This window comes from Egretta garzetta, unplaced genomic scaffold (assembly GCF_000687185.1).
Source record: "Egretta garzetta isolate BGI_Z169 unplaced genomic scaffold, ASM68718v1 scaffold32, whole genome shotgun sequence".
Classification (NCBI taxonomy): Eukaryota; Metazoa; Chordata; class Aves; order Pelecaniformes; family Ardeidae; genus Egretta; species Egretta garzetta.
In genome coordinates this window covers 1,823,464-1,833,834 of record NW_009259035.1, presented here as the reverse complement: position 1 = coordinate 1,833,834, position 10,371 = coordinate 1,823,464, and the positions used below count along the sequence as shown (strand labels likewise).

Here is a 10,371-nt window from a genome sequence, read left to right as displayed (position 1 = left end):
GTACACCCATGGCCGTTTCTTTGGTCTCTCAAGATGTCATCTGCTCTTTTCTCAAATTTTGCTTGAACAGGCAGGTTGTTTAATTCTGGAACAGCAGACGGCAAAAGGCTCTGGTGGTTTTGCTGGCAGAATGCTTTATTGTTGCTATGGGAATAGTCCTTGCACTGCTCTAGAGCCAGAGTGACTCCTGGCCGTCTAGCAGGAGATCTGTTACACCATGTTGGTGGACACTGGGGGCTGAGTTGGATTCTCAGGATTTAAGGAATGTAACTTAAAGCTTTCTTCCACGAGTACAACTAGAGGACAAAGTAGATACAAGTGTTACCTCTGTAACAGGTGTACTGTTTCACTTTTGTGATCGCTGCCTTTTAAGGATGAGTATCTTGAACTGTGAATACAAGACAGAGCTGTTTACTAACTTTAAAAAATATGTTTTGTTTTTAGCTCCCAAGAAGATGAGCGGCCTATGTCACCCTTCTACGTGAGGTATTTACTCAGTTTTTTTAATTTATTTTTCTGTGTGGGATTGACTCGTTGTTGGAATTAAATGTGGGGAGTGATGCCAGGAATGCTGAACAGACTGTAATCAAACTGAAGATTAATGCGAAGTTCTTAATTATTGCTCAGCCAGTGGGATGAATGAGTCTTTGGAGATACAAACTCTGTTGCAATTTTTTTGTATTTAGAGATGAGGCTCAGGGTGTAATGCCAGTCTTGTAAATTCTTAATTAGAAGATGGGCATTTGTTTCCTCTTTTCTGCAGTTTGTTATGTAGCTTAGATGCCCGTCACGAGTAGCTTGCAATCTGTGGGCACAGGAGAGATTTTTGCCACAAGCTTTGAGGAACTGGCAGCGTGTGCTGCTCAGAAAGAAACCAGGAACCAGATGGTGAGTCAGCAGCCCATACAGCAACTGCTCCTCTGCCGCAGCCCAGGAAAGCGGGAGAGCGCCTGGGTCCCCAGCACGCCTGCCTGGAGGGAATGGTGCTCGCGCTGCGTTTCAACAAATTGCGTTTCTTGTTTTGCCAACTGGAGGGCAAAGTCACTGCTTGTAAAAGTGGCCTAATTCTGTTGACATCAGTGAAAGTTTGCTCTGCTTGCTTCAGTAGCAGGCTCAATTCCAGTGCTTTCTTTCATACTTAGTGGAAGAACAGGAGCCAGGGCAATTAACAGTGAAGGGCTGCAGAGGAGGAAGGGCCAGATATTATAATTGGGTTCTTTGATCTCTGCGGAGTTTAAACAAATAAAAAGAAATCCCTGTGGTGCTTTTTGTGAGAGCAGTGATATTTGGAATTCTTACAGTGATCTCTAAAATTTGTTAATTCTCTTGCATATATTCCTATTTATCTTTGTAGCTTGTTTTTTTTCTTAGAGAATGTTTCTAACATAAACTACAGAGAGCGGGCATTTCATGCCTACTCTTAATATGGAGACCTGCATTAAAACCATGCGGAAATGTGGGGCAGTGAACTGGTCATGGCCTAGCCTGGTTGCACGGTCTTGCCTGCCTTCCTGTTGATTCACCGTCATTCCCTGCTGTATATTTGTGCCTTGTCTGTGCTTCAAAAGCTCCAAACTGTCCAAGGAGGTTCTGCCTTTCCCCTTGGGAGATTATTTTGTAGCTGCGTGCATTCCCCTATCACAAGTTTTCCCCAGTTTAAATCCTCGTCCTGTCTTTCCATTGAAAATAGTCCCCCTCTTTCTTCCTGGCTAGATGCGACCTCCAAATGATCGTTGGCTTTCACTACGTTTCCATCTGTCCTACTGCTTAAAACTGTCCTTCCAAACCCTTTCCTGGATCATGGAAAAATGATCCAGGAAGGAGATTCTCTTCAGCTGACCTTGTCAGAATTGCCAAGGAGATGAGGAGCAAGGAGTGGACCTGAGGAGCCTGGTAGCAAAGCAGGACATTTCTGAGAGGGAGGAAGCAGGTTTGGAAATTTTCAATGGAGTTGTGGGCATACAGGATGAGGAACAAAGAATGAGCGTGTCCATTGGAGTGAAGGGATGGCTTTCTGTGGGAATATATCTTGCAAATAGGAAGGGAACAGTCAGAAATAAACACGTAGTTGGAAAGTGAAGAAATGGCTAGTAGGAGCAGAGAGGGAGCAGCACACCTTGCAACATAAACCTTGGTGCCAGACTTTTTTTGTAACATTGCTGAGACACAATTACTTGTAAATAAAGCTAACAGCTTGTAAGTCTTGCTGCTATTTATCACACATCAAAAATGTGTACTCCTGAGGTCAGTTGCCAAGTGCAGTTAATTTGGCAGGAGAGCTGGTGCTGGCTGGGCAATTCATGGTGGTTCAACAACTGAGGACTTGAGTGGGTGGCCCGTTTTTTCTGTGCAACTTGGAATGTTCTACTTGTTGCCCCAGAGCTGTGCATGACACATGTAGGAGTTGGCGTTTCACTCCATGCAAAAGGAAGGGGAGACTGTCTGCTTTAGCCGTCTTCCGGTCAAATCTGTTTGTATTGCTACCAGCCACACTTACGTAGGTTGAAATACTGTTTAAGTAATCCTTCAAGTGAATCATGAATGTCTATGTACAGAGCAGTCGCTGCAGTACTTCCATATAGATAATTACGCAACAAGTTAATTAAATGGGAACAAGAGCTCTTTAGCTTCCAAACACTGCATAATACTTGGCTTTTGCCAGACAGAAGGAGCATTGTGTCCCTCCATAAACCAGTTTTGGTAGGATCAAACCAGAGACTTGATTCTTCAGTGCTGTACCATGTCAGCTAGCAATGGAATTGTTTCCCTGGGTGTTATTTTTAGCAATAAGGCAAATGTTCGAGGTCTTAACTTTAAGTCAGAACTGTCAAAATGCCACCACTATGCTGTTTCTTAAAATGTCACTGATTTAGGGTTGTGGATTTGTTTGGGCTTTTTCTCTTTAGACATTGGGAAAATCATGGCCAAGTATAGAATTAATCACCACTGCTGCTCTGTAAGAGAATAAGCAGTCATTAATGGTACAGGAGTAAGTGATAAATGAGGCAGAATGTCACATAGGTTTGTCAAGAGAGGTGATGCCGGTACAGCCAAACCATTTTTTATAAGACTTCGCAGAGCGAGGAAGAAAAGGAGTATACCTAATCTGTCTGATGCCAGCAAAATGCTTTATATCATGCCATCTGTATGGAGAAAATGGGCATTAGTACTAGAGCTTAAAGATGGGTAGGGAGGGGGTGAGACCTACAGGTATTGCTGGTAAGAGAGCAAGGAGATTGCTAGTGGAGCTCCTTAAGTGTCACGGGCTTTTGTTCTTTAATAGCCACTGGCATAATAAAATAGAATTGTGCTCATGAATTGGGTTTATAGCAGAAATTTAAGAGGGGTGGATGGGATGGGGGCGTCCTCTGGGTATATGACAGCGTGATATGATGTAGGATGATTGAGATAGATATATATCTATATATAAAGATAAGCATGAAATACAAGATATAGGATGAAAAATAATAACATAGGTAATAAAGTCATACATCTCAGGACTAATAATGAAAATCCATTACATGAAAGGGGAGTTCCTCACATTTGGAAATGCCAGGGAAGAAAAGGACGTGGGCATACTTGTTCGTGGAAGGATGAAAAGGAGGCATGGGATGAAAATACTCAACTTGAAGTAATCGCATGACAGGGGATATATAAAGTGAAGTATTTTCAGTATACTTAGGGGAAGTGTGGATGCCCTTGTACAAGAGTCAGACACATACAGTTTCAGTAACTCATGTGCCAGTGGCGTTAGATTTGTGAAGATGACTAAAGAAGTGGGCAGACCCATTTACAAGGTGGAGAATAGAGCCGAGAAGGCTTACTTACCGTAAGAAATGAACCAGAGTACACATGTTCCCTCTGGGTTTAGACAGAGGGAAGGATTGTTCATGTTAAGTAACAATTCTGATGCAAGAGAAAATGTGTACAAACAGGCTATGAATAAATTTGGGCAGAAAATTAGAAATTTTGTAGCTGGAGCCCTCTTGTTTGGCATTGCAAGGATGAGGTGGGCCTGACCAGTGGGCCCCTCACTACAAGAAAGATGTTGCGTTGCTGGAACATGTCCAGAGGAGAGCCACAAAGCTGGTGAGGGGTCTGGAACACAAGTCATACGAGGAGCGGCTGAGGGAACTGGGTGATTTAGTCTGGAGAAGAGGAGGGGCATGGGGGTCGGCCTCTTCTCCCTCGTAACAGATGATAGGATGAGGGGGAATGGTTTGAAGCTGTGCCAGGGCAGGTTTAGGCTAGACATTAGGAAAAACTTCTTCACCGAAAGGGTTGTCAGGCTCTGGAATGGGCTGCACAGGGAGGTGATAGAGTCCTCCTCCCTGGAGGTATTTAAAAGAAGGATAGATGCGGTGCTTAGGGCCATGGTTTAGTGGTGGGATGGCAGGGTTAGGTTAAAGGTTGGACTCGATGATCTCAAAGGTCTTTTCCAACCAAAGTGATTCTATGATTCTATGATCCGGGGTTTGCATCCATTCACCTGCTGCTGGCCAGGGTTATCATCTCCCTCTCTGTACTCCTTGGTAAGACAATTTATTGACTCAGCTGTGCTCAGTACCAGGCAAGGCGATTTCTACACTGTTCAAAGAAGAGGAAAACCTTGCTGGGTGCTTGATTGTTCCAGGGATTCACGCCTGAGGGGCAGTTATGTTCCAAAACCTTTTGTAACAAAACCTTGTGGTAAAGGGACTTGAGATTGTTAAAAAAACGTGCTCCTTGTATAATTCTATATTAAGACTGTGAATGACAGCTCTACTGAGTAATCAGTATGGAGAAACAGTGTGCAGTTTTGGGTAATGAAGCAGCATCTGGCAATGGCAATTCCCTGTAAGCACACTTCTGCTAAACATGTGCAATGAGTTTTTAGGAGACGGGGAATCTACAGACGTGCTTCATGCTGGCATATATGCTTGAGATTTGACATCAGTCACGTAGATAGTTTCAGAAGAGTTTCCTGATGAGTACGTCTCGAGATAAACCAGAGTGATATTACAGGGGGAAAAAAGCAAAAGCTTTGTAGCGTGGAGCTTCCTTGTTAACATGCTGAGCATTAAACCAAAATTGGGATGAGAGCTGACATCGCAAGCAATGCCAAAAATTACATTAAATACCCATGAGTGCAGTGCAAGGCATTGGACAGTTCTGCGTGTTTTAGTACTTCTTGTCTCCTGAAGTACTAGTAGCCTGCTGGCATTATTCAGTACAGCTGACTGTTTCTCCTTTTAACAGTTGTTATTTGAGACAAGTCTTTTTATATAATGCAAGTCAGGTATTCTTAGCCTGTAGTGTATTGGGTAAGATGTTTCACTCTGTCTGTTCTCAGGTCAACTTTTTGAAGAAACTGAAAAATCTTTTTCTAGATTTTGCAGCTACTCAGAATTTGCTTGGCCACCTTCCCACTGATCGCTTCCTCCCCAGTGGGACATGCCATAAGAGGTCCTAAGGCCCATAGGAGGTCTGGACCCTTTTACAAGTCATGATTACATTGTGTGATGCACGTTAATGTCCTGCATCACATCAGCACTGTCTGAAAATAAACGCCAGGCTGCTGGGTGCCCCTGCTCACAGTGTCCAGCTGCCGTGCGGGTCTGAGGCTCCCAGAGGAGTATTTCTCCTCTCTGTAGAGGAATCTGCACACACACAGCCATCCAAATTCACTGAGCTAAATCAGGCAGTGTGTATGAATCCCTTTCTGTCTGTGCTCCAAGCAGTAGGTGTCAGTGTGCACCCATCATGAAGGGTGCAAGTGAAAAACAGCAGGGATCCTGAAGGAAACAAGAGAGTTGCTTTCAGTGGGATTAGTTTTCTGCAGAAAGAAGGTAGCTTCAAATCTAATGTACCACATTTAAAGGAAGGGTAACTGGATCTCTGCCTGTGAAAGCGTGAAGGTGTTGAGGAAACACTGAAAGCGTGATCCTCTGTGTGGTGGGACATCCCAATAACTAAGAGCACATCTCTTTATTTTTAAACTCATTATTTTCACATTTTATATGCAGATACAATCCTTCTCTTTTAGGGACGGTGTGTCGAATGAAGTAGCTGTCTTAAAATAGGTCCCACATGGGCCTGCAGTATTGCATGTTGCAGTGTGCAACAGTTGTGGAGAGTGAACAGTGGTTAAGACTATATAAATACCTATGAAAAAGGAATTTCCTAGGTCACAGGTTGGAATAATATATTTGGGATGTCTTCAGAAATTTCCCATCTGAAATGTCAAAGCCATTTAAACATCCTGTACTTTGCTGGAATGGTAAAATGGTAACAAGTTTTTGTATCCATTGAGGCTTTCTTACTGTGGTGCTTGGCTTTTAAAAAAACAAAAACAGGAAAAAAAAAAAAAAGCTTTGCTTCCTGAATAAAGTAGATGGATTGTAAATAAATGTCAGCAATGAGTGGCCTTAGTTCCAGACTGCAAGTATAGCTTGTGATTTAGGCCATTAAGTATGGTCAAGAATTAATTCATTGACTTCAGAAATTAAAACCCAGTCTGGGAAAATACCATGCCAGTAAGTCAGTTTGCTCTGGTTGATGTTTTCAACTTTGCTTTTTTAATACCTGGATGCTAATCCATTTTGCTCAATAGTGCTTTGAATGAAAAAAAAAACAGAAGAGGGGGTTTGATACCCAACTCAGTTATTTGCCTGCTGTTACAAGATGCCTGGCGTAGACCAAACAGGGTGAGGTATTGAGTGAGAGAATTCTCACTCCAGTGCATATCTTTTAAACCTAGAGAGTACTGGTTGGGGGTGCAGAGGAGATTTAATGTGCTTAAAGGTGATGGAAAATACCACCTTCCCATACTGGAGGTTGAAATGAAATGGGAAAAGTGGCCATGCAGTAGGAGCATGCCTTGCATGTGAAGCAAGATACTATCCAGAGCTGATGGGCCACCTCTGAAAGTGAGCAAAAGAGTTCAGTAAACAAGTTAGACAACACTGGGAAGTGCTAGAGGCCAGACTTCCCAAAAGGAAAAGTGTGAAGGCGGTAAGAAGCCAGTTCAAAAGTTTATAGCGCTTAAAACAGCTGTGTGCCTTCATGCAGGTTTTGTGGCTGGCTCTCTGAAAGTAAAAGTCCCCAGTACTGGAAAACCCCCTGCTGCTTTCTGTCACCTGAGGAGAACCTGTAATTTCTATCAAAAGTCTCCATTTCTCGGCATGCTCTGCAGCAGCTGGATAATTTAATAAAGATAATCTAGCTGTGGAGATAATTGACCGTATGTATCAGTGAAATGGGGCAGACATGAGGAGAAAATAATTAACTGAAGCAGAACATGAGTTCCTGTTGTCCGGATGATTTACGGAGCAAGGCAGCTGCCTGCGCAGGCGGGCATGCCAAGAGGGCTCTTCTGGGCATGGCTCGCCTCGCCTGCTCCATGAAGCATAAATCCAACGGCAGAGCGACTTTTGCCACCCAAGAAGTTTGGAAAACCCCGCAGGGTACACCCCGCCTGCCTGGTTGCTCTTCTGGGCTGTGAAATCCTTACAGGGCTGTGCCTTTCCCAGAGTTTCCTAACATGCTCGAGCACCTCCTGCTCTGTCCCTGGGCAGGCTCGAATCCTAAAGCCACTGTGTAACTCTCTGCCCTCCACCTTTGGTTTCAGATGTAAACTTCCTCGATGTAAAAAAGGTTGGTGCAGAGTAAATCAAGTGGTTTAGCAATGCATTTAAATTAAGCTTCAAAACACAACAGAAGGAAAGTTGCCAATTGTGGAATTAAAAGAAATTTAGTGTATCTGGAAAAACTCTGGTTTAAAATTGCCGTCTTACTGAGAGGGGGCTAATTAAAGAACATTAAAATATCACAGGGCTAAGAATAAAGTTAGATTCAGTATACAAGGAAGCAGTATTTAAAAGGGAAATATAATCAAATCAGAATGTCAGAGCTTTGGTTTGTAGTCATCCACTCAGCTGGCATGTAGCTGTAGACTTAGTTCCTTGTTATTTGTCGGTAATTTGAAAATCACCATATTACCAGCTCTCCAACAGAATCTGTATTGTCTGAGCACGGCTTTTCTAGATACCACAAAGTAATTGTTATGCAGATCTGCTTCATTATGAATTAGCAAGGTTAATGGACTTAAAACTGAATTGGTGTTAGTAAAGCACACAGTTAACTGAGAATTAGACAACTACAGAATGTATTGGGGTGTTAGGAAAACTTTTGACATTTTACTTAGATATTTTTGCAGCTTTATCTTTTGTTTCTTTTTTTTCACTACTTTTTGCGTAAAGAAGCTGGTGTGTTTTCAGTCATGATGCGAGTGGTTTGCAGATAGTTGGCCTTGAACACTGCAGACAGAGTTAATGGCATGAAGTTTCACTCAGGTGGAGTATCTAGCCTTTCGTGGTGTGAGACAGGAGTTTGCATTTTTGCACAGTATTAATCCTGTTGGAAATAGAGGGAAGAGCTGTTTCCTGACATCTTCTGTCTTGTCCGAGGGGTAGGTATACCTGCATCCTAGGGATGTTTTAAAAAAACAAGAATCCAAACAATCCTATCTCCCCCTCCACCACCACTTTCCTGCCATGAAAACAGAGAAGAAGGTTGCGATATGAAAGCCACCCCCACTGAGTATGGATTGCATGTAAATATTATAGAAAGTTGATACAATATTAACACTCCCACACATGTAGGAACTGTAGCTAGTGCATGAATTGTATCTTCTAACATGGTTTAGCCCACCACAGTAGCATCTTACTTGCTAATCCATCTCCCATGGGAGACCAGGTCTTAAAAAACCAGCTTTGGGCTGGGAAGAGGCCACATAGTTTATGTAAGTGAACAGGAAAGCAAGTAGGGTGCTTGAAATGTGTACTTCAAATTTCAAAGCCATCCAGTAGTTAATAGTCACGATGTTACGTGTGGGAAGAGATTTTGCACATTTTTTTTCCTATATGCAGATTGCATGACCATAATAATAAGTACAGTAATACTTGTTTGTACATCTTCTGTTCATTAAATCATCGGAATGACACAGCTGCTTGGGTGCTGTGCAGGTAATGTGGGATATACTGGCAAATCCGTGACTGCTTCCGTGCTGTGCCACTGCTCCGGGGACCTGTGCCTGGGCTGGAGACGAGCACCGAGTGGAGCCGGGACTGGGGGGGATGTGGGTGTTTTACCCACACCGAGGTGAAGACGCTGGCTCAGCCGAAGGAAGCTGAAGCATATTGCAAGTCTGATTTGCAGCTGGGTGTTCGTGGGGTTAGGCTGTTCTGTTAGTTTTTTTGAACTGGCTGTAAGTGGCCCCTCATTTACCCTTCTCATCCTCTGTCACCTGCCTTCTGCCGCAAGTGATGCTCAAACCCAGGAAAGCCACAGAGTGAGTGGTTTATCATCTGAGAGTGCTGCAGCTTCTCAGCTAGCTCTGGAACTGTACGGTGAAGTGCGAAATATTCAAGGGAAGCGGAGAGGAAACCTCTGGTTAGCGAAGGGAAGTCGGCTGTTGTTGGTTCTGCATTGAAACGGTTTGGGAGAAACCGGTAAAGACTGAAAGCAATGAATGGCTGTTTCGGCAGGAAGCATGCCTTGCATCCAGCCTGCCTCATACCATGGCCACACAGTGCCATTTTATTGGGATATATCAGCTAGTTGTACTGTTAAATCCTCTGCTGATACAGGGTTAAATCGAAATGAAACCCCTAGGACTGTAACTTAGGCAAGAAGTGTCACCTTATCTGCAGAGCCGAGTCAGCCTGGGGGAAGAGGGGGCAGGATGGGGCTCAGCTTGGCAGAGGGAGGAAAGCACTGACAGCTGTGCGAGGTGGCACGTCAGCTTGTTCAGAAGGGCTTTAAACAGCAAGCAATGACACCTACAGTCACGTCAGCTCTTCCTGAGCCTGAAAACAGACCGAGGGAGAAGGGAAAGAAAAGAGCATGCATTTTATTTCTAAAAATGTGAAGCAAAGAACATGAATGTCAGAGAGCGGCAGGAGGAGAACTGTGGAAAGCCTGTGTTTTGACTTTGTCCTCCGTTAATATTTAAAGATTCTCAAATATTAAGTCCCCTTTCACAGTGTATACATTTTCAAGTCGGCCTCAAAAGGCAAGGACTTTTGTGATGAGGCTAAAACAAGCTGCAGCAGCAGAAAGCTCGGAAGAAAGCAAAAAAATCTGCAATGCGCTGAGATTGAAATACTTTCCGTTAGACCTTGGCCTACTGCAAGGGAATGACAGGGAAATTAATTCTTGAGGATATTGGCATTGTCAAAATGTGCCACGTCACCATAGGAGTGAAAATTCCTTAAGGGGAAAACTTGTGGCATGTGCATGCAATTGTTGTTGAGGCAGCTCAGACCTTTAAGTCTTAGTGCTTAGTCTTAGAACAAGGGGGTTTAAGACCTTACTGTGATAATTAGAACT

The 10,371-nt window shown here is 43.5% G+C and overlaps 1 protein-coding gene across 2 annotated transcripts in view; it reads left to right on the top strand.

Moving 5' to 3' along the window:
- The first annotated feature begins 448 nt into the window (after positions 1–448).
- Positions 449–10,371, top strand: part of FAM13A (family with sequence similarity 13 member A) — a 49,150-nt gene continuing 39,227 nt past the window's right edge. For both annotated transcript variants that reach the window (XM_035890382.1, XM_035890381.1), the window contains exons 1-2: positions 449–486; positions 4,383–4,384. In XM_035890382.1, the coding sequence (XP_035746275.1) occupies positions 467–486; positions 4,383–4,384 (22 nt within the window). In that variant the 5' untranslated portion in view covers positions 449–466. The remainder of the gene's footprint in view (positions 487–4,382; positions 4,385–10,371) is intronic.